At 46.7% G+C, this 24,011-nt stretch overlaps 1 protein-coding gene across 2 annotated transcripts in view; it reads right to left on the bottom strand.

Annotated features, from left to right (window-relative positions):
- Positions 1-24,011, bottom strand: part of Ap3d1 (adaptor-related protein complex 3, delta 1 subunit) — a 56,239-nt gene that overhangs the window by 26,343 nt on the left and 5,885 nt on the right. For both annotated transcript variants that reach the window (XM_013022822.1, XM_013022823.1), the window contains exons 2-6: positions 15,680-15,775; positions 13,962-14,042; positions 9,333-9,413; positions 6,792-6,899; positions 4,964-5,093 (exon numbers count right to left, since the gene is read on the bottom strand). In XM_013022822.1, the coding sequence (XP_012878276.1) occupies positions 4,964-5,093; positions 6,792-6,899; positions 9,333-9,413; positions 13,962-14,042; positions 15,680-15,775 (496 nt within the window). The remainder of the gene's footprint in view (positions 1-4,963; positions 5,094-6,791; positions 6,900-9,332; positions 9,414-13,961; positions 14,043-15,679; positions 15,776-24,011) is intronic.

A 24,011-nucleotide genomic window follows, 5' to 3' on the forward strand; every position in this document is an offset into this window, starting at 1 on the left:
CTCTACCACTGAGCCACCTTCCCAGCCCCACATTTGCTAAATTTAACAGGAAAAAGCAAACTTACAGTTTCAAAGTATCACCCACAAGATACAGTTATCCCCAGATCCACAGAGGATTAGTTCCAAGATCATTCCCCACCACATACCAAAATGCACAGGTGTTCAACTCCCTTATATACAATGATGTGGTACTGAACAGAACCTGTGTACATCACCCTCCCTCCCTACTTATTTAGAGACAAGAGTTATTTCATGTAGCCCACGCTATCTTGAACTCTCAATTCTCCTGCTTTAGCCTCCTGGGTACTGGATTACTCTAGTAATTGCACCATTGTGTGGAGCTCTCAAAGATTTTAAATTACCACTAGATGATTTATATGCACTACGACACAACACATACGGTAGGTTGGCAAATAGTTGTTATACTACACTATTCAGAGCATAAAGGAAAAAAAATCTGCATCTGTTGAGGGTAAATGTAATTCCTATTGTGTTTGTGGTACTAGGGTTTTATACATAGGGCCTTCCAATTGCTAGGCAGGCACTACCACTTGAGCCACACCCTTAGCCCTCATTGCCTGTTATTTTTCAAATATGGTTTTGCTTTCTTCCTGGGCTAGCCTAGACTATATACACATGGTCCCATTTACATTTCCCATGTTGCAGTAATAATAAATGCATCTCATCATGCATCTGTTGGTTGAAGTCTCATGAACTTTTGTCTAGGCTTGTCTAAAAACCACAATCCTGCTGGATGCTGGTGGCTCACTGCCTGTAATTCTAGCTACATCAGTAGCTAGAGATCTGAGAGTCAAGGTTTGAAGCCAGCCTAAGTAGACAAATCTGAAAGACTGATCTCTAATCAACCAGCAAAAAGCTAGAAGTGTGGCTCCAGTGATAGAGCCCCAGTTTGTGAGTGAAAAAGCCAACTTAGCCAAGTGCCAGTGGCTTACACCTGTAATCCTAGCTACTCAGGCCCAGAGTTCAAGCCCTATAACCGACAGGAAAGAAAGAAAGAGGGGGGGAGAGACGGAGGAGGGGGAGAGAGAGAGGGAGGGAAGGAGAGAGGGAGAGGGAGGGAGGGAGGGAAGGAGAGAGGGTGAGGAAGGAAGGAAAGAAGGGAGGGAGGGAGCGAGGGAGGGAGGAAAGGAGGAGGGAAGGAAGGGAAGGAAGGAAAGGAAGGAAGGAAAAGAAGGAATGGAAGGAAAAGAAGGAATGGAAGGAAAAGAAGGAAAGGAAGGAAGGAAGGAGCGAGCCAAGTAAGAGCAAATGGGACTGAAATTCAAGTACACACACACACACACGTAATAATAAAAGCCAGCCATGCGCTGTAGGTTCACACCTATAATACCAGCTACTCAGGAGGCTGAAATATGAGAATCACAGTTTAAAGCCAGCCCAGGCAGGAAAGTCTGTGAGACTCTTACCTACACTAACCTACCCAAATAGCTGAAGTGGAGCTGTAGCTCAAATGGTACAGTGTTAGACTTGAGCAAATGAAACTCAGGGACAGTGTCCAGGCCCTGAGTTCAAGCTCTAGGACTAGCACAAAATAAATAATAATAAATAAAATAAGCCCCACAATCCTCCTGATCTCCATCTCTCCAGTAGCTAGGACTATAGGTGTACACCACCATGCCAGGTCCATAATTTAAAAAATAATTTTTTTTGGGGGGGGAGGTTGGTCGTGGGGCCTGAACTCTGGACCTGGGCGCTGTCCATTAGCTCTTCAGCTCAAGATTAGCACTTTAGCACTTGAGCCACAGCGCCACTTCCAGCTTTTTCTGCTTATGTGGTGCTGAAGAACTGAACTCAGGGCCTCACCCATGCTACCACTGAGCCACCTTCCCAGCCCCCATAATTTATTTTTTTAAGTATTTTCCAACCAAGATTAGTTCAATGTGTAGTGATATGGAACTCAGGAAACAGATTTAATGGTGCTCATTCAGTAAGAAGAGAAGTTAACAATGGTTCTTATAGGTACCACCTAAATCAAGTGGCCAAGGTCACTGTTACTATCATCATCATCATCATCACTGAAAAGTAAAACCTTTACAGTAATTTGATTATTGGGGGTTGGGGGGAGGGAGAGCCAGGACAGTGGCTCATGGCTCATGCCTACAATCCTAACTACTAGAGAGGCTAGTATCAGAAGGATCCTAGTTTGATATTGGAGAGTGGGGGTGGGGGTAGGGTAGAGATCGTGTGTGTGCACGCTTGCGCATCTGTACGTGTGTGTGTGTGTGTGTGTGTGTGTGTGTAATATGCAAGAGTCTATCTCCCAGTAGCTAACACCTGTAATCCTAGCTACTCAGAAGACTGAGATATGCAGATCATATTTCAAAGCTAGTCTGGGAAGGACAGTACTAAAGACTCTTATCTCTAATTATCTAGCAAAAAAAACTGAAAGTAAGTCGGGTACCAGTGGCTCATACCTGTAATCCTAGCTACTCAGGAAGCTGAGATCTGAGGAGCACAGTTCAAAGCCAGCCCAGGCAGGAAAGTCCATGAGACTCTTTTTTTTTTTGCCAGTACTGGGGCTTGAACTAGAACCTAGGCATTGTCCCCGAGCTTCTTTTGCTCAAGTCTAGCACTCTACCACTTGAGCCACAGCACCACTTCTGGCTTTTTCTGCTTATGTGGTATTGAGGAATCAAACCCAGGGTCTCATGAATGCTAGGCAAGCACTCTACCACTAAGCACTAAGCCACATTACCAACCCCGTGAGACTCTTATCTCCAATAAACCACCAGAAAACTGGAAGTGGCGCTGTAGCTCAAGTGGTAGAGCACTTCGCTTGAGCTGAAGAGCTCAAGGACAGTGCCCAGGCTCAGAGGTCAGACCCCACAACTGACAAAAATAAATAAATGAGGGCTGGGAAGTTGGCTCAGTGGTAGAGTGCTTGCCTTGCATGCCTGAGGCCCTGGGTTCGATTCCTCAGCACCACATAAGCAAAAAGAAAAAACCTGGAAGTGGTGCTGTGACTCAAGTGGTAGAGTGCTAGCCTTGAGCTGAAGGACAGTGCCGAGGCCCAGCGTTCAGGCCCCACGACCGGACCCCCCCCCAAAAAAAATAAAAATAAAAAATAAATAAATAAAACATCCAGAAAAAGAAAACAGAGAGGGAAAATGGGGAACGATAATGAAAGGGATATCGTCCAAATGCACTTTATTTATAAACAGATTTGTTGACTATTTAAAGGTTGTAAAAATATAATCTTAAAAATAAAAAAGGCTGGGCTTCAGTAGCTCACACCTGTAATCCTAGCTGCTCAGGAGGCTGAGATCTGAGGACCACATTTTGAAGTTAGCCTGGGCAGAAAAGTTCCTGTGAGATTCTTATCTCTAATTAACCACTCAAACCAGAAGCTGTGGCTCAACATGGTAGAGCTGGTAGAGCGCTAGCCTTGAGCAAAAAAAGCTCAGGACAGCACCCAGGCCCTCAGTTCAAGTAATATGAACAACAAAAAAGAGGGCTGGGAAGGTGGCTCAGTGGTAGAGTGCTTGCCTTGCATGCATGAGGCCCTGGGTTCGATTCCTAAGCACCTCATAAGCAGAAAAAAAAAGAGCCGCAAGTGGCGCTGTGGCTCAAGTGGTAGAACGCTAGCCTTGAGGTGAAGAGCTGAGGGACAGCACCCAGGCCCAGAATTCAGGCCCACGACCAGACCCAAAAACAAAACAAAACAAACAACTACAAAAAAGAGAGATCTGAAGATCACAGTTCAAAGCCAGCGTGGGCAGAAAAGTCTGTGAGGCTCTTTTTTCAGGAGCAAGCCTTAGCAGAAGCATATGCTGGGAATGTTCCACTGAGGGCTCTCGCCTCACCTACTCCTCCAGAGGCAAGGAAAGGAGCATAGCTTCTCAGGCTGCCAGCCATCAGTCTGACAGGAGAGGGAGGGGAAAGGGGAATGGGTATCAGGATGAGTCTCCTGCTCTAACTGGCCAACGTTCCAGAGAGTCCATATCATATGATACTTGGGGTTAGCATCTTCTTTCCTGACCAGGGACCTCAGGAATTTGCCTTCTGCAGGCCTATGTCAAGCTGTGTTCAATGTTGTCACATACAGGCTTTAGGCACAGGCACTGTATAAACAGAAGGTATTTTCTAGAGTGACTAATTTCTGGCTACCTTACTGTCATTTCTAGAGATAGTCTTAGGTATCTTAGGCCAGCAACTGTTTCAGCCAGTTCAGTTCTTGACTTGCCCTAGTTCCTCCAGTATACTACTCAGACTTCTGCCCATTGCCTCCTGGCAACTTTCTCTCTCTATGAGACAGCCAGCTACAGCCTACTTGGCTCCTATTGGCCACCCTCATGTGGACTATACAGAGGCCATGATGCCCATGCAGCTTACTGCTTTGCTCTTGGGCCAAAGGAGGATGTGTGCCCTCCCTTCCATGCCCTTCCTTGACCTTTCTGTGGGACTCGAGAGGCACAGCACATCTAGGACTTTTGAATGACAATCAATCCTTCTGCCTGTATCACTCAATCATTGGGAGGGTGCTGTCTACACTACAATCCTAGATTACAACTTTGGTGAAAGAAAATGTTAAAATGGCACCTCAGTTGCCACATTACAAATACCTACCAGCTATGCAAAGCTCCCACATACGATTCAAGGTCTATACTGCCCCTGAACTGCACAGCCACCATGCTGGTGGCAGAGGTGGGGCAGGAAAAGGATGGAACAGAAGCATTCAGAGCTCTGCTGCCTTTGCCATGGGTTGGCTGTACTGGACCATATGCTGTTATCCAGGCTAAGGAGGCCCTGGGCTGCCAGTAGGCCATGTAAAGCCTCATGTCAATCTGCCATGTTTCCTGATTACCAGTACGGAGTGCCAGAAGAATGCTCCAATAGAGACTTCCAGTGACTTCCATATTCAGTGCCCTAACCCGTCCCTGACCACAGGACTCCCTGACAACCTTTTGACACTGGTCAAGTCCCTAAGTCTTTATCCACTAACCAGGATCAGGATCCTCTAGCTTCTCCTTCAGCCGGGGGAAGGCAGGGCGCAGTGACTCAGGGTACTTGAGGAAGACCTTGTACATGATGAGCACAGCCTTCTTCCTAATGTATGGCTTCGTGTGTGACATCTGCAGAAAGAGTGAGGACATTAGTACAGGCACTTACGACTCTCCATATGGTGCACCTGGTCTGCCACCTGGCCCTGCCCATATCGCCTCAGCTCACCTCCTCACATCACCCTTAGTCCCACTTCCCTTGGCCCTAATTCATCTTCTCCACCTAGAGGAGCCTCAAGCTCTTGACCAGCCAGCCTCCCATGCTGCCTGCCACCCCCCCCACATGCTGCCTGCCAGCCCCAAGACTACAGACTAGCACTGACCCTGCCTCCCTGTGTCCTAGCCATCTTCTAGTGGCCAAGAATAGCCTCCCTCCTGCCTTTCTGTCTCAGTAATGCTGTGGAATATGGTTAAAGTATTTACATACATGAAAATATAGCAATGATCTGGAATAATGGAAAATAAAACAATGAGCTGATCACTAATTCTTATAATAATAGTGATTCAAAGAGACTGAAAGCTGAGGATCAAGGTTCAAAGCCAGCACCAGTGTCTCAGGCCTGTAATCCTACCTACTCATGAAGCTGAGATCTGAGGATTGCTGTTCAAAGCCAGCCCGGGCAGGAAAGTCTGTGGAACAGACCAATTAACCACCAGAAAACTAGAAGTGGCACTGTGGCTCAAGAGGTAGAGCGCTCACCTTAAGCTGAAGAGCTCAGGGACAGCTCCCAGGCCCAGAGTTCAAGACCCATGACCAACAAAAATAAATAAATAAATAAATGTAAATAAAAGAGGGGCTGGCAATGTGGCTCAGTGGTAGAGTACTTGCCGAGCAAGCACTCTACCACTCAGTACCACATAAACATAAAAAGCTGGAAGTGGCCCTGTGGCTCAAGTGGTAGAGCATTAGCCTTGAGCACAGAGGGGCTCACAGATAGGGCCCAGTAATGAGTTCAAGCCCTAGGACAGGCAAAATAAAGAAAGAAAGAAGGTGGGGTTCAACAGATCATACCTACAATCCTAGCTACTCAGGAAGCTGAGATCTGAGGACCACAGTTTGAAGCCAGCCTGGACAGAAAAGTTCCTGTGAGATTCACCAACAAAAGCCAGTGTGGAGATGTGGCTCAAGTGGTAGAGCACCAACCCAGAAGGTGTGAGGCCCTTAATTTACATCCTGATAGAGAGGGGGAAGGAGAGCAGGAGGTAGAGGTGAGGGAGAGGAAGGGAAGTTAGGGAAGAAGTGAGAAAGGGAGAAAACAGAACATAGACTAGAGAGCTGGGAATGTGGCTTAGTGGTAGAGTAATTGCCTACCATGCATGAAGCCCTGGGTTCGATTCCTCAGTACCACATAAACAGAAAAAGCCAGAAATGGTGCTGTGACTCAAGTGGTAGAGTGCTAGCCTTGAGCAAAAGAAGCTCAGAGACAGTGCCCAGGCCCTGAGTTCAAGCCCCAGGACTGGCAAAAAAAGAAGAAAAAGAAAATAGAATGTAACAATGAAACCTGTGGAAAGTATTTTAGCAATGGAGGGAGGACTGGATACTGGTGGCACGCCTGTAATCCTAGCTAGTCAAGATGCTGAGATCTGAGGGTTACAGTTCAAAGCCAGCCCAGGTAGACAAGTCCCACACCAACAGCCAGCTCAGGCAGAAAAGTCCCACACTGGCAGTCTCACTTGCTATACTTACTTGCTGTAACTTTTTAACCCTGGTTTCAGGCATAGATCTGTGGGGCAAAGATAAAGCAGTGGGGGGCCCACTGGCAAACTCACCAGCGTCATGATGTCATTTGCCAGGTCTCTAGCAAGATCTGGGGTAACAAAACAGGACAGACCAGTCAGTGCAACTCCAGTGTCATACTGGCTGGGGCTGCTCAAGTCCTGTAAGAGGAAAGGAGAAAGGTTAGAGAGGTGCCCTCAGGCTATCTATTACACACGGTGTTCTGGGTCCTTGTTACCAAGGCAAAATGATTCATAGCTATTTCTATAAGAGCTAGGGACAAGTGAGGTCTGAGGTGGAGAACCAGAAAACTCTACATTAAAGCCAACTAGTCAGCCGGGTGCAGGTGGCTCATGCCTGTAATTCTAGCTGCTCAGGAAGCTGAGATCTGAGGATCATGGTTCAAAGCCAGCCTGGGCAGGAAACTCCGTGAGACTCTGTTTTTGTTTTTTTGTTTATTTTTGTTTTTTTCTCCATGAGACTCTTATCTCCAATACATCACCAGAAAACCAGAAGTGGCACTGTGGCTCAAGCATTAGAGTGATCACCTTGAGCTGAAGAGCACAGGGACAGTGCCCAGGCCCAGAGTTCAAGCCCCATGACTGACCAAAAAAAAAAAAAAAGCCAACTAGTCTCTGGGTTCCTTACTGACAGAGATGCTATCTCAAGAGTTTTGGGCAAGGACTGCCTACCCCCTACATAGCCGTGTGTGTCCATACAGATGAGGGACGCAAGGAGCCCTATAAGATGGGATCCAGGGACTCTTACTTCCATTGGGGCCTTTTTCCCTTTGACAATCAGGAACAAATACTCTGCCTACTTTCCAAATACTGGGAAGCTTCACATAAGGCTAAGCTTATTTTTTCAGCCCAACAGGAGATAAACTGAGAGATGAGAAGTGGGCAGCCTCCACTGATCCTCTTCCCACCACCTTGAACCCCAGCCCTTACTAACCACCTGTGTATAGCAAAGGACTTTTCTTGTTGTGTGGGTAACTACTTATTTGCTTGGTCCTTGGACAAACTCTCTTTCTTCGTCTTCTCTTTTTTTTTTGGTTGGTCGTGGGGCTTGAACTCAGGGCTTGAGTGCTGTCCCTAAGTTCTTTTTGCTCAGGGCTGGTGCTCTACTACTTTAAGCTGTATCTCCTCTTCTGGTTTTCTGGTGGTTAATCAGAGATAAGTCTTATGGACTTTGCTGCCCGGGCTGGCTTTCAACTGCACTCCTCAAATCTCAGCTTCCTGAGTAGCAAGGATTACAGGCATGAGCCACCAGTGCCCAGTTAGACAGCCTTTCTGAAGTGATCAACTTGTGCCCAAATATCTCCAGCTTTATTTAAATCTGCACAGAGCTACATGGAGTGATGCACACCAGAACCTGGAGAGCGCAGACTGGAAGATGGTGAGTTCCAAGGCAAGCTCCAGGCCAGCCTGTGTTATATGCCAAGATCCCCATCTCAAAATAAAAATAAGTAAATGGACACAGGGACTACTGTGGGTTGTGGACCTGTGATGACAGGAATTTGTCTAAGGCAGGGTGGCAAGAGGCAAAGGTGGAAATGGCACAGGGGAAGTGGTAAATCTCCAAATCTTTCTTGGTGAAGTTGACACTTTGTATACTCTGCCATGAAGGAAGCTGGAAGGGTCTGGAGCACCTCAGTCACAACTGAGTTTAAGCAGACTTCCTGGTCAGGGTGGTAGTCTGAGTCTACAGAGAGGTGGGCAGAGGTACACTTGGCTGAGCCTCGTTAGAGCCCCACACCTACAACTGAGCACCTGATTCTGTAGGCATCAAATCTGGCATGTGGCTCTGGCAGGATGCAGTCATGCAGTCTTACCCTAAACCACCAGCTGAGAGCCAGCTTCACCAGCACCATGAACCCTGCCAGACCACTTTGGCTCAGAATGGCACCCCACACCCCTTCTCTACAGTATGCCCCCAAATCCCCCAGCCTAGGCCCTTTTCCCCACCATTTGTGAGCACAGGGCTATGGCCTTTATGAAATAAAAAGAGGTCAGCTGCCCACTGCAAAAGTGGGCTTCTGATGCTCTGACACTTCGTGATGACTGATTCCATCATGAGGGGGGGAAAGAAAACATGCTCAACATAGCAGGCCAAAGGGGAAACATTTATTCTATCGTCTCAAAAACCATTTCAAAAGGTTAAGAAAAAACAACATGCACCTAAAATCAGGGGCAGAAAGCAATTGTAGCAGGGAAGAGAATGCAACTCTAGCAGGGCAAATACTGCCACAAGAGGAGAATGGGAAAAAGAAAAGGATCATAAAGCCAGCCCCAGTGAGGACACCTGGAGCAGTCACAGCCAGTCTACAAGCACCAGGTAGAGGAAATAAAAAAAGCAAGCTGAGGAGGATGCTGTGTTAACAAGACGTCAGCCTCACAAACCCACAGAGCACAAAAGACTGGCCCTACTAAGAACCATGTCATCATGACTGCTGAGAAGAAAACAGCTCCAGGGAACCCCTATCAGTTTGCTAAGCAAACCACAGGCTCTCAGGTTTTCTCCATGTTACAGGAGTGACAAGAAGATCATCCCTGGGGGTCAGACTCCAGGGCACAGGTTTTTGGGGTACCTACCTTTCGGATCTGATTTGTGGTCAGCATGATGACATCGGTGCCTTCATGAAAGCACTGGGAGGCTGCAAGGTAGCCGATTCGCTGTGGAGCCAACAGATGCTGCGTCAGAAGAGGCCAGGCCCAAGTCAGGCACTGGTGGCTCACAATCCTAGCTACTCAGGAGGCTGAGATCTGAGGATTGGTGTTCGAAGCCAGCCCGGGCAGAAAAGTCCCATGAGACTCTTATTTGAGGAGCCAGTCCTGGGGCTAGAACTCAGGGCCTGGAAACTGTCCCTTTTTTCTGTTCAAGGCTAACACTCTACCACTTGAGACATAGCACCACTTCTGGCCATTTGTTTATGTGGTACTGAGGAATTGAACCCAAGGCTTCATGCATGCTAGACAAGCACTCTACCACTAAGCCACATTTCCAGCCCCGTAAGTCTCTTACCTCCAATTAACCACTCAAACAAGCTTAAGTGGAGCTGTGAGTCAAAAGTGGTAGAGCTGGGCTGGGAAGGTGGCTCAGTGGTAGAGTGCTTGCTTTGCATGCATGAGGCCCTGGGTTTGATTCCTCAGCACCACATAATCAGAAAAAGCCAGACATGGCACTGTAGCTCAATTGGTAGAGCACTAGCCTTGAGCTGAAGAGCTAAGGACAGCGCACCCAGGCCCAGAGTTCAGACCCCAGGACCAACAAAAAAAAAAGAAAAAGAAAAAAGAAATGCATACCAAGCTCTAAGATACTTGTGTATAGGCATCTGCCCTACTTGACAGCGATAGTATTTCATTTCTGCATCATGACTGGTATGAAGAGAGAGACTAGATTCCATCAGTGCTTGCAATATGAATGCTTACAAATATTACACTGATCTCCAATAATATGTACAACTGATATATGTTAACTAAAAAAAAGAAAGCTGAGAATATGGCTTAGTGGTAGAGTTCTTGCATAGCATGCATGAAGCCCTGGGTTCGAATCTTCAGTACCACATAAACAAAAAAAGCTGGAAGTGGCACTGTGGCTCAAGTGGTATAGTGCTAGCCTTTAGCAAAAAAGAAGCTCAGGGACAGTGCCCAGGCCCTGAGTTCAAGCCCCAGGAGTGGGGGGTAGGGAAGAAAGAAAGAAAGGGGGAAGGGAGGGAGGGAGGAAGGAAGGAGAGAGAGAAAGAGAGAGGGGGAAGGGAGGGAGGGAAGGAGGGAGGGAAGGAAGGAGGGAAGAGGGAGGGAGGGAGAGGGAGAGGGAGAGGGAGACAGAAAGAAAGAAAGAAAGAAACAAACAAGGAAAGAAACAAAGAAAGGAAGCAAGCAAGCCAGGTGCCAGTGGCTATAATCCTAGCTACTCAGGAGGCTGAGATCTGAGGATTGTGGTTCAAAATCCTGGCAAGAAAGTCCATGAGACTCTTATCTCCAATTAACCTCCAGTAAGCCAAAAGTGGAGTTGAGGCTCAAAGTGGTAGAGTGCTAGTCTTGAGCAAAAGAGCTCAGGGATAGGTCAGGAGATGGTGGCTCATGTCTGGAACCCTAACTACTTAGGAGACTGAGACCTGAAGATTATGATTCGAAGTCAGTCCAGGCAGAAAAGTCCCCATAAGACTCTTATCTCCAATTAGTTACTCAAAAAATGGAAGTGGCTGTGGCTCAAAATGGTAGAGCGCCAGCCTTGAGCAAAGAGCTCAGGGACAGTGTGTGCCCAGGTCTTGAGTTCAAGCCCCACAACTGACCAAAAAACAGACTTCAGGTACAGTGCTCAGGCCCCAAGTTCAAGCCTCTTGACTGACCAAAAAAAGAAAAAGAAAAAAGACAAGTGTTCAGTGGATACCACTGGCAGATATCACCTAGGGTAGAATGAGACACGATGTGACCATGATAATGACATGCAGATAGAGCCTTTAAGACAGAAAATACTGGTCAGCGTTGGCCACCTGGACTAAGAAAATATATGAAAGACCATCCATGTATACAGGTAATTCTTGCGAAATTTACTGGCATAAAACAAGCTTACAGGGGCTGGGAAGATGGCTCAGTGGTAGAGCGCTTGCCTTGCATGCATGAGGCCCTGGGTTCGATTCCTCAGCACCACAAAAGAAAAAAGAAAAAAAGCCGCAAGTGGCGCTGTGGCTCAAGTGGTAGAGTGCTAGCCTTGAGCTGAAGAGCTGAGGGACAGTGCCCAGGCCCAGCGTTCAGGCCCCACGACTGGACCCCCAAAAAAAAAAAAAAAGAAAGAAAGAAAAAAGCTGGAAGTGGTGCTGTGGCTCAAGTGATAGAGCGCTAGCCTTGAGCTGAAGAGCTGAGGGACAGCGCCCAGGCCCAAAGTTCAGGCCCCATGACCGGACCCAAAAAAACAAGCTTAGGTGCCAGTGGCTCCTGCCTGTCATCCTAGCTACTCAGGAGGCTTAAGATATGAGGATTATGGTTTGAAGCTAGCCTGGGCAGAAAAGTCCTCAAGAGACTTTTGATCTCCAATTAACCACTCAAAAACCAGAAGTGGTATTGTGGCTCAAGTGGTAGAACGCTAGAGCCTTGAGCACAAAGAAGCTCAGGGATAGTACCCAGGCCCTGATTTCAAGCCCCACCAAAAAAAAAGACAAGCTTATGTTACACTTGAAAAGAAAATAATAGCTGGGTGCTGGTGGATCACAACTATAAATCAAGCTATTCAGGAGGCTGAGATCTAAGGATCAAGGTTTGGAGCCAGCTCAGGCAGAAAAACCTACAAGACTCCATCTCCAATGAACCAACAAAAAGCTGGACTGGAGGCATGGCTCAAATGGTAGAGTGCCAGCTGTAAGCAAGAAAGGCTCAAGCCCTGGTATCAGCACAGAATAGAAAGAAAGGAAGATAAAAGAAAAGAAAGTCTAAGCCAGACATGGTAGTACATACTTATAATTTGGGTTGCTAAAGGAGACTGGCATAAGAGAATCAAAAGTTCAAATTGGGTTGAAAATGTGGCTTAATGGTAAAGTGCTTGCCTAGCATGCATGAAGCCAGAAGTGGCAGCACTGTGGCTCAAGTGGTAGAGTGTTAGCCTTGAGCAAAAGAAGCTCAGAGACAGTGCCCAGGCCCAGAGTTCAAGCCTAAGGACTGGCAAAAATAAATAAATAAATAAGTAAATAAAGTTCAAAGCCAGCCTGGGCAATTTACTGAGACCCTAGTCTTAAATAAAAAAAAAAAGACATACCTGTTATCCAGGTACTCAGAAGTCAGAGATTAAAAACAAAACAACAGGGGCTGGGAATGTGACTCAGGGGTAGAGTGCTTGCCTTGCATGCATGAGGCCCTGGGTTCGATTCCTCAGCACCACATACACAGAAAAAGCTGGAAGTGGGTGCTATGGCTCAAGTGATAGAATGCTAGCCTTGAGCTGAAGAGCTCAGGACAGTGCCCAGGCCCAGAGTTCAAGCTCCACGACCAGCAAAAAAAAAAAACCCAAAAAACAAAAAACAAAACAAAAACACAAAAAGCCCCAAAAACAGAAAACAAACTAAGTGTGCTGAACACATTGGTTAAGGATCATGGCTCCAAGCCAGCATGGGCAGGAAAGTCTGTGAGACTCTTATTTCCACTTTACCACAAAAATGCTAGAAGTAGAGAAGTAGCTTAAGTGGTATAGTGAGCAAAAAGTGCATTGAACAAAAAGCTTGGAGATAGTGCCAAGGCTCCAAGTTCAAGCCCCAGGACCTGAACAAAAATCAAAAATCAAAAGAAGTTTGACCCAAGTGTTAGGAGGAGGCTCACAACTATAATCCTAGCTATTAACTACTCAGGAAGCTGACATTTGAAGATTGAGGTTCAAAGCTAGCCCAAGCAGAAAAACAAGTCCATGAGAGCCTCATCTCTAATTAACCACCAAAAAAAGCTGTGGCTCAAGTGGTAGCGCACTAGCCTTGAACAAAAGCTCAGGAACAGTGCCCAGGCTCAGAGTTCAAGCCCTAGAAGTAGCACATGCATGTGCGCACGCGTGCGTGTGTGCACACACACACACACACACACACACACACACACAATTCATGAGACTTTAATCTCCAATTAACCACCAAAAAAGCAATAGAGGGGAGGATGGGAAGGGATGGGAAGGGGAAACAAAGGAGGAGGCTACAATGCTTGATAAGAAATGTACTCATTATCTTGCCCATGTAATTGTACCCCCTCTGTACAGTATTTTCACAATAAAAAAAAAATAAAGCAATAGAGCTATGGCTCAAGTGGTAGAAGACCAGCCTTTAACAACAAAGCTAAGGGATAGCACCCAGGCCCTGAGTTCAAGCCCCAGAAATACCACTACTTTAAAAATATAAAGTTTGATTTTTGATGCTCAGGACACTGAACCACCCCATCTGAGTGTGTTTAAAAGCAGGTAAATTCATCTTGGATATGGGCTCACCATCCAAGAAGTGGTGGCTAGAATGGGGCTCAGTATGCTGATGTTATGCCCCCTCAGAAAGGATGGTAATAATATATCACATACCCTAGCCATTAGCAGGAAGGATGAAGGACACTATCTAGAAGGGTGAGCCCCCACTACCCTGCACAGTGGTGCCTCTGACCACAGAGAGACCTTCAGGGATGCTCAGTGTAGAGGGATCCCTCCTCTCCCCCCAGGGATCTCATACCCCAGCACCCACAGTCCCTCATTGTCCCCAGCCTCACCTTGAATGTGAATTTGGAGGCGCTCATCACCTCGATGATGTTGAAGGCAGCCCAGCTGATGTCGTACCCTAACATTTGTAACTGTTAAAAAGGGAGGCACGGTGACTTTTACTCACAAGCCAAAGCGAGACAAAAGGTTTAAGCCGTAACATGGAACATTTGCTCCAAGCACAGGGAAGACAAACTCCATGCACAGTCTTAACACACAAATATCACCAGAGACACAACCTGGGACTTTTCATTTCTTTTCCTGAGAAATGATTCTGACGGGGCTAGAATGTGGCTTAGTGGTAGAGTGCTTGCCTAGCATGCTTGAAGCCCTGGGTTCAATTCTTCAGTACCACATAAACAGAAAAAGCCAGAAGTGATACTGGCTCAAGTGGTAGAGTGCTAGTCTTGAGCAAACAGAAGCTCAGGAACAGTGCCCAGGTCCTGAGTTTAAGTCCCAGGACTGGCAAAAAAAAAAAAAAAAAAAAGAAAGAAAAAGAAAATAAATGACTCTGAAGGTTAGGATGTAGCTCAGTGAGCATGTACAAGGCCCTAGGTTCACCTCCAGCCTTACACAGTAAAGAAAAAGCTTTTAAAATCTACAAGGACGCTGGGCACCAGTGGCTCACGCCCGTAATCCTAGCTTCTCAAGAGGCTGAGATCTGAGGAATGCAGTTCAAAGCCAGCCTGGGTAGGAAAGGCTGTGAGACTCTTATCTCCCATAAACCACTAGAAAACCGGAAGTGGCGCTGTGGCTCAAGTGGTAGAGTGCTTGCCTTGAGCTGAAGAGCGCAAAGGCAGCAACCAAGCCCAGAGTCCAAGCCCCACAACTGACAAAAAAAAAGTAAAAAATAAAAATAAAAATAAATCTACAAAGACAGATAAACAATGAACACTAGAAGACAATAAGTATCTGTAACTGAAAATAATGGCATTTGTAGTTAAAAGTTCTCCCACCATGATGATTATTGTGTCCACACCTGCAATTCCAACACTTAGGTTGGCACAGGCAGGAGGATTCCAAGTTTAAGGCCACCCTGGGATCTGTAACAAAACTTGACCTCAAATAACCCCAAATAAACAAAATGCTCAGCTGGGCGCTGGTGGCTCACTCCTGTAATCCTAGCTATCAGGAGGCTGAGATCTGAGGATTGGGGTTCAAAGCCAACCAGGGCAGAAAAGTCCATGAGACTCTGATCTCTAATAAACTTCTAGAAAACTAGAAGTGGTGCTGTGGCTCAAGTGGTAGAGCACTAGCCTTGAGCTGAAGGACAGCTCCTAGGCCCAGAGTTCAAGCCCCACGACCGATCACCCTCCCCCCCCAAATGCTCCTATCAATGATGGGCCAATTGGCTCATTGTTATAGCTATAATAATGTAAGACCTTCATGGGGGACTCCTAGAACACTGCCCTTCACTACCCTACCTCTACGAGAAGTTAGGTATTTGTTGACCTACAACTAGAATGGGACCCCAGATCTGTGCCACCCACCAGGCTCCCTGGCACATCCTGAGAAGAGTGGAGGCTAAAGAAAGGGCTTCTCCTATGCCAGCCATGCCTGTGCCCCTGACCATACCAGACATGTGATAATCACATGTGGCTGAGTTAGCCCTGCAGGGTGAATAGCAGCAGTCAATATTGGACAGGTGATGGGTGCACGGATGGTGGAACAGTTCGGAAGCCTGGCAACATCAGGGGTACAAGCGAGAGGCAGTCGGAGGGATACTTACATATGTCAGCTTGCAGACTGCATTAGCCTTCACAGCAATGTTGTCTTGTTTCAGCTCTTGCTTGATCTCATCAATGCACTGAGAGATGTACTTTGCCTAAAAAGAGGGAAAAAAATAAAGTCACAAATGTCTAACAGTCTAATCATTTCAAGCAGGGCATAGTGGTGATGTCTATAATCCCAGCACTTGGGAGGCTAAAGCAGGAGGATCTCAAGTTTGAAGCCAACCTGGAATACATAGTGAGACTCTGTCTCAAAAAAACAAAAAAGCTGGGGCTGGGAAAGTGGCTCTTACAGAGTGCCTGCCTTGCATGCATGAGGCCCTGGGTTTGATTCCTTAGTACCACATAAACAGAAAAAGCTGGAAGTGGTGCTGTGGCTCAAGTGGTAGAGTGCTAGCCTTTAGCAAAAGAAGCTCAAGGACAGTGCCCAGGCCTTGAATTCAAGCCCCAGAATTAGGGGGAGGGAAGCGGGGACCAATGGTTCATACCTATAATCCTAGCTACTCAGGAGATCTTAGTATCACAGTTTGAAGCCAATGTGGGCAAGAAAGTCTATGAAATTCTTTTTGTTGTTCGTAGGGCTTGAGCTCTGTGCTTGGGTGCTGTCCTTGCACTCTTCAGCTCAAGGTGAGCACTCTACCACTTGAGCCACAGCGCCACTTCTGGTTTTCTGAGTGGTTTATTGGAGATAAGAGGCTCACAGCCTTACCTGCCCTGGCTGGCTTTGAACCCTAATCCTCAAATCTCAGCCTCCTGAATAGCTAGGCGTGAGCCACTGAGCCCAGCTTGTCTGCGAATTTTTTTTTTTTTTGTCAGTTGTGGGGCCTGAACCTAGGGCCTCATGCATGCAAGGCAAGCACTCTACCACTGAGCCACCTTTCCAGCTCCAGTTGTCTGTGAAATTCTTATCTCTAACGACAAAAGCTAAAAGTGGAACTGTGGCTCAAGTGGTAGAGTGCTAGCCTTGAGCAGAAGAGCTCAGGGACAGCACCCAGGCCCTGAGTTCAAGCCCCATGACTAACAAAAATAAATAATAACCATTTCAGAAAGTCAGACACCAAAGACCCTACAATGTGCAGTTCCATTGATAGGAAACATCCAGAAATAGGAAGTCAATGTTGTAAGTGCCAAGGGCTAGAGAAAGGATGAGGTGACTGCTTATGACAATATGGTGCTTTAGAGGTGACTGAACATTCTGGACCTAGACAGTAATGACATCCCATCATACACACAGACAGCACACTGGATTATCAATTCCATGGTGGACAGACATACATTCTACTTCTTGGTTGTACTGAGTAGCTGCTGAGCAAGCCAGCAGGATTTCCAAGTACAGTATCCTGTACCTTTGGTTCTTTTTTATTTTTAATGTTTTTTATTGTGAAAATACTGTACAGAGTTACATGAGCAAGGTAATGAGTACATTTCTTATCAAGCATTGTTGCCTCCTCCTTTGTTTTTCCCCTACCTTCCCTTCTCTCCACCTCCACAATTACACTCCCTGCCCCCGTACCTTTGGTTCTTTTAGGCTCCTAGATGCTAATTCATCAGCTCTAACTAGACACCACTCAAGACAAGCTGACTAGAACAGGATGGATGCTAAAGTCCAAGTGATTGAACATGCTCCTCTGGGAGTGGCTCATACCACACTATGACACAGGCAGACATCCCAATGTCAGCCCTGTGGAGAAACTGAAGATCCCAATAAGAGAAGAGGAGGTAGCTATAGGATATGAGGACCCCACACCAGGATTCCACAGATCAAGCGATGCATGACAGCAAATCTGGCCCATGAGTATGTATGAGATCTGACTGTGTTATCTGACAGTGGGACCAAAAGCCACAATTACTGGATCCCTGTCCTGCTGCCTGCTCCAACATACTATCTATAGAGCTACTGCTTCCCAAGGCCAGTTCGAAAGGCACAGATGTCAGGCCCTGATTCCAAAGAGCCTGGGGATCTGACCTTATACCTTTCCAGGCTGCTCTCTGGGGTCATAATTGTCACCCCAGGACCACACTTGGACCCAACCTGAGATCTTCACCATGAGCATAGCACCAAAAAAAAGTGGGGGGCACAGTAGCTCAGTGTCCTCCCAGTCACAGAATATCCTTTTGAATAGTTTATGATTGAGACTTGGCACAATAGAACAAGCGCCATCATATCCTTCCAATGTGCTTCCAGTTACTAAATCCCACTTCAGGACCCTCAGTTCTTGTTCCCGGCAAGGACATCACTGCCAGTGATTTAAAAAGCAAACATCAGAGGACAACCCCATGTGAAGGAACTGCCCCTCTCTTATTTGGTAAGTGGGACTGACACAGGGTAAGCCTGTATGGAAACAGGCTGGAGGCTCTTTCCAAGATGAAATACGCTATCACTGGTACACCAATTTCAGCCCATACGTATGCCACATGTATGGGTGTTGGAACAGAACATAGGTGGACATGCAAAGCCTTCCTGGGGTTCCCTCTTGACCTTTAGAAGGACCTGACAGCACTCATTTCTGATAACAGACAGAATACAATTTACAATGAAAGTAAGCAATGCTGTAAAAAGGGTGGCATTCAAATTTCTTCCCATACAACACTGCTACCAGAAAAGCGGAAGAAAATAATTACCTGATGATAGTACAGAAATGATCTAGAATAAAAAGATCATAGTCACGCTCTGTATTCTCAGGTTCTATATCCCTACATGCAACCAACCTTTGGTTGAAAATTTTTGCCTCACTAGGAAGCTCAAGGTCCTGAGTTTAAACCCCAGAACCATTAAAAACAAACAAACAAATAACATCACTGCATCTCTGGTGCTGAACAGTACAGAATTTTGTTATGATTCACTAAAGAGGATAGTGTAACAACTTTTTTCCAAGACTGAGTTTTTGTTTTGTACCAGTACTGGGGGGCTTGAACACAGGGCCATGTTCTCTTGCTTAGCTTTTTTGCTAAAGGCTGGCACTCTACCACTTGAGCCACACTTCCAGTTTTGGCTTTTTGCTAGTTAACAGGAGTCAAGAATTTCTTGAGCTGGCACTGGTGGCTCATGCCTAATCCCAGCTAGTCAGGAGACTAGATCTGAGGATCATGGTTCAAAGCCATCCTGGGCAGGGAAGTTCATGAGACTCTCCTCTCCAATTAACCCACCTAAAAGCCAGATACAGAGCTGTGGCTCAAGTAGTAGAGTGCTAGCCTTGAGCACAATAGCTCAAGGACAGAGTCCAGCCCTGAGTTCAAATCTCAGCTATGGCTCAGTAGTGGGTGCTTACCTAGCATACGAGCAAGAAAAAGAAAAAAGAAAGGAGCCTGGGGTGGCAGCACACAACTGTCATTCTGCCACTAGAATCTGAGACAAAAGGATCCAGAGCTCAAGGCTATCCTAGGCTACCTTGCTCTTAAAATAACTCAGCTGATCCAGGTGCTGGTGGCTGAAGCCTGTAAGCCTAGTTACACAGGAGGTTGAGATATGAGGATTGTGGTTTCTTGCCTGCACAGGAAAGTCTATGAGACTCTTATCTCCAATTAGCCTACCCAAAAGCCAGAAGTAGAGCTGTGGCCAAAATGGTAGAGTGCTAGCTTTAAGCAAAAATAGCTCAGGGACAGCGCTCTAGCCCTGAGATCAATCAAGCTCCAATTGTGAAATGTGTTTTTACACAAATTCCATCGTATAGTATTGTCTAGTATCATATCGTATTGTATTGTATTTGACTATACTGGGGTTTGAAATGAGGGCCTCATGTTTGCTAGGCAAGGCTCTAGTAGGTGAGCTAAGTGCAGATACTGTGATGCTAACTAAGTTAGGGCTAGAAAAATGCAGCAACCCAGAAATATTGTCCTATTCATGTGGAGACAAGCTCCATTTACAGATCTATACACTACACACTAATACTCTTCAGCCACCCAAGGACAGGACACCTAACAGATGCTGCAAGGTAATACTGTGTTTTCATAATTGTTCTAAAAGTATTCCTGAGTCCTGCATATGCCAGAGGCCATACCAGCAACCAAGCATGAAGAACTGAGGACGGGCAGGCCAGGTATGCGAAGGCCTAGAGGCCACTAAAGGAGGCAGCAAGTGGGGTTAGCTACAAGTTGGCAGTGAAGTAAGAGCTTAGAGCACATTCATGTGTCATGATAGGAGGGGCAAGTCCTAAGAAAACAGGATAGCAAAGGGACAGAGACTGAGTCCAAAGGAGCCTCTGAGTTCCTGTGGCACTCAGGTCCTGTCTGTACTTCCAGGTCCTGCTGAGATGCTTGGGATCCAAGCAGGGGCTGAAAGAGAGAGAGACAGACAGACAGACAGACAGACAGACAGAGAGTGTCATGACATCAGAGCTACAAGTTTCCTAAGGAAGCTCCCAGCCTCCAATATAGCAATGTGGCTAATCAGAACCAAGTGTGAGAGCCAATCACATGCTATGTCTCAAGACTTATGGCAAACAAGCATGTCAAATGGCCTCTCTACATTGTCATGAAATGCCAAGATCTGAGATACATTGTGTTAGATCAAATGTATTTTTATAATTAACTGTATCTTATGGCTTTTTTTTGGGGGGGGGGAGTAATACTAGAGTTTAAATTCAAGCTCTAGAGGCTGGTACTCTACCACTTGAGCTTCACAGACTTCTTTTGAGACCAAGTCTTACAATGTTGCCTTAACTGAACTCAAGCTCTTCATTCTCCCACCTCAGTCTCCCCAGGCAAGTGCTAAGATTATAAGTATGTACCAATAAACCACTATGTATTTTTTCAATTTTTTTTGACAGTCCTGGGGCTTGAACTCTGGATCTGGATGCTGTCCCTGAGCTTCTTTTGCTCAAGACTAGCACTCTACCACTTAAGCCACAGTACTATTTCTGGCTTTTCTGCGACTAATTGGAGATAAGAGTCTCACAGACTTTCCTACCCAGGCTGGCTTCAAACTGCAGTCCTCAGATCTCATCCTCCTGAGTAGCTAGGATTACAGGTGTGAGCCACCAGCACCCGGCTCTTTCTCATTGTTTTAAATGGGAGATTTAAACCATCCATGGTTGTTATTGTTTCTATGGGACAGCACTATTTGTAGTCAGCGGTGGTCCTGAATGCCAGAGAGCACCAATCGGCAGCAGGGGCCAGAGCCACACATGCAATGTTGGGCTACACTGGGGAGCACTGGAATCCCCATCATCTCATCTTGCAGGGATGACAGTGGCCCACTCAGGACAGGAATGTTTCTCCTTTCCCTGCCTTCTACCCCCTGCTCATTCCTCCTCAGTCACAACGGACTTCTGTGCTGAGTTCCCAAGGAACTCAGGTCCAGACTAACCCCTTCCAGGTAGTTTCTTTGGCATGAACCAACTTGGTTAATATGGTGATAAGGATGAGGTAGCAGAGAAGTGGGATGAAAGGACTGGGTAGGTGGCTGCAAGTCCTGCCTATTCTCACAGGTCTGGGTGCTGAAAGTCCTAGATGTTCAGTTGAGCCTAACTGCAGAAGCAACAGTGAAGCCAGGGGTAGTATATTACAGAAAAATGCAGCAAGAGCCCAAGTGCCCTCAAGGAGCACACTGCAACAGGCACCTGTATGAGAACAATGTACGCTAAAAGGGCTGCTGAGCATAAGCCAAGTCAGACATGTGGCATCCATGATACAGGACAATATAGAGGCAAATAGCCAGGATGGATCAGGTTCTTGGGATGGGAGGGGGCATAGCCATAGCTTTTGGCATGGGATAGGAGAAAGGTCACAGGGAAGAAGGGGGACTGCAAAGCCAGGGACTGATCCACGTACATACTCAAAAAAGTATGGTTGTTGAAACAGTAGACCCTTCGTAATACAAGGGTCAAACAGCCAGGCGCCGGTGGCTCACGCCTGTAATCCTAGCTACTCAGAAGGCTGCGATCTGAAGATCAAGGTTCAAAGCCAGCTGGGGCAGGAAAGTCCGTAAGACTCTTATCTCCAATAAATCACTCAGAAAACCAGAAGTGGCCCTGTGGCTCAAGCGGTAAAGCACTCGCCTTGAGCTTAAGAGCACAGGGACAGCGCCCAAGCCAAGAGTTCAAGCCCCATGACCTACCAATTAAAAAAAAAAGGGGGTCAAACAATCCTTACTAGGCTAAGGTCCAGGTAGGGCTGGTGGTCCTTCCCAGAGGATTTGGGTTCCACCTGCTCCAGCTTCCAGAGGCCCCAAATCCTCTGCTCAAGGCCCCCTCTTCCCTCTTCATAGTAGTGGCATCTCCCATCTTGCTCTATGATCTTCCTGCCTGCTTGTTTTAATGTGGAGTGGGGAGCAATCCTGGGGCTTGAACTCAGGGTCTGGTGCTGTCCCTGAGCTTTTGTGCTCAAAGCTAGCACTCTACCACGTTGAGCCAAAGCCCCCCTTCTGGTTTTGGGGCGCTTAATTTGTGATAACTTATGGACTTTACTGGCTGAGCTGGTTTCAAATCGTGATCCACTCAGATCTCAGCCTGGCTTCTGCCTGCCTCTTACACTATGGTGACAGTAGGTCTGTATGATCAAGGATGATCCCCAGACAGGCATCTATGGTGCCCAGTATCTACCTAAGCACAATAAAGTCACCCTCAAGTCTCCATATCACACAAGGGATGGAAAACAGTAAGATTATTTGGAAGGAGGCAGCAGTTCCTATAGCCGCAGCAGAGAACCTAGAAGTTAGGGCCTCTGGGGAAGAAGGTCCTGTCTGGAGGGGTACTGGCAGGAAAACAGAGCCTGCCTGAACAATGGACAGCACCTGCTGAGCAGGTGACTGGCCAGATCAAGTCAATGAAATCACTGAGAAAAGGATTAAAATAGGGATTCAAATAGCTACTGAGAAGAGTAGGATGCAAGAATTACTTGAGTCCAGGAATTGAAAGCCAGCCTAGCCAACACTGCCAGACCTCATTTTGGAAAAAAAGAAAAAAAAAATCTTTAAGTTTGTGCTGGAGGACAGAGCAAAGAGGATGGGCCTTTGCTAGATGTAGGGGCAAATGTTCATAATCCCAGTATTTGGGAAGCTGAGGCAGAAGGAACAAGAGTGTAGCCTGGAACAAGTGTGTAGCCAGGGCTACACAATGATGAGGTTTTTGTTTTGTTTGGTCAGTTGTGTGGCTTGAACTCCAGGCCTGGGTGCTGTTCTTGAGCCTCTTTGTGCTCAAGGCTAGTACTCTACCACTTGAGCCACAGCACCACTTTTGGTTTTTGAGTGGTTAATTAGAGATAAGAGTTTCGCCGGGTGCTGGTGGCTCACGCCTGTAATCCTAGCTACTCAGGAGGCTGAGATCTGAGGATCGTGGTTCAAAGCCAGCCTGGGCAGGAGAGACCGTGAGACTCCTATCTCCAATAAACTACCAGAAAACCTGAAGTGGCGCTATAGCTCAAGTGGTAGAGCGCTCACCTTGAGCTGAAGAGCTGAGGGACAGCGCCCAGGCCCAGAGTTCAAGCCCCATGACCAACAAAAAAAAAAAAAAAAAAAGAGTTTCCTGGGAACTTTTTTGTCTCTGCTGGCTTTGAACAATGACCCTCAGATTTCAGCCCTTAGTAGCTAGATTACAGGCATGAGCTACCAGTGCCTGGCTTGTGATAAGATCTTGTCTTAAAAAAAAAAAAAAAAGCCACCAGCCTGGTGGCATACACCTTTAATCCTAGCTACTCAGGAGGCTGGGATCTGAGGATCGTGGTTCAAAGCCAGCCTGGGCAGGAAAGTCTGTGAGACTCGTATCTCTAGAAAACCAGAAATGGTGTTGTGGCTCAAGTGGTAGAGCGCTTACCTTGAGCTGAAGAACACAGGGACAGCGCCCAAGCCCAGTGTTCAAGCCCCACGACCAACAACAACAACAAAAAAAAGCTATCCTGGGCAGGAATGTCTGTGAAACTCTTATCTCCAATAAACCACCAGAAAACTGGAAGTGGCGCTGTAGTTCAAATGGTAGAGCACTAGCCTTGAGCTGAAGAACTGAGGGACAGTGCTCAGGACCAGAGTTCAAGCCCCACGACTGACACCCCCCCCAAAAAAAAAGCCAAGTGCCAGTGGCTCATGTCTGTAATCCTAGCTACTCAGGAGGCTGAGATCTGAGGACTGCGTTTGAAAGCCTGCCTGGGCAGGAAAGCCAGAGAGACTCTTATCACCAATAAACCATTCAGAAAACCACAATGGTGCAGTGGCTCAAGTGGTAGAGCACTAGCCTTCAGCAAAAGAGCTCAGAAATAGCACCCCAGGCCCTGAGTTCAAGTACCACAATCGACCAAAAAAAAATGAAGAAATAAAAATGGCAAAGAAACACATGAGGAAATGTTCATCATCCCTGGTGGTGAAGGAAATGCAAATAAAGACAACCCTGAGATACCACCTTA

The sequence above is a fragment of the Dipodomys ordii genome, unplaced genomic scaffold (assembly GCF_000151885.1).
Source record: "Dipodomys ordii isolate 6190 unplaced genomic scaffold, Dord_2.0 Scaffold64, whole genome shotgun sequence".
NCBI classification, from domain to species: domain Eukaryota; kingdom Metazoa; phylum Chordata; class Mammalia; order Rodentia; family Heteromyidae; genus Dipodomys; species Dipodomys ordii.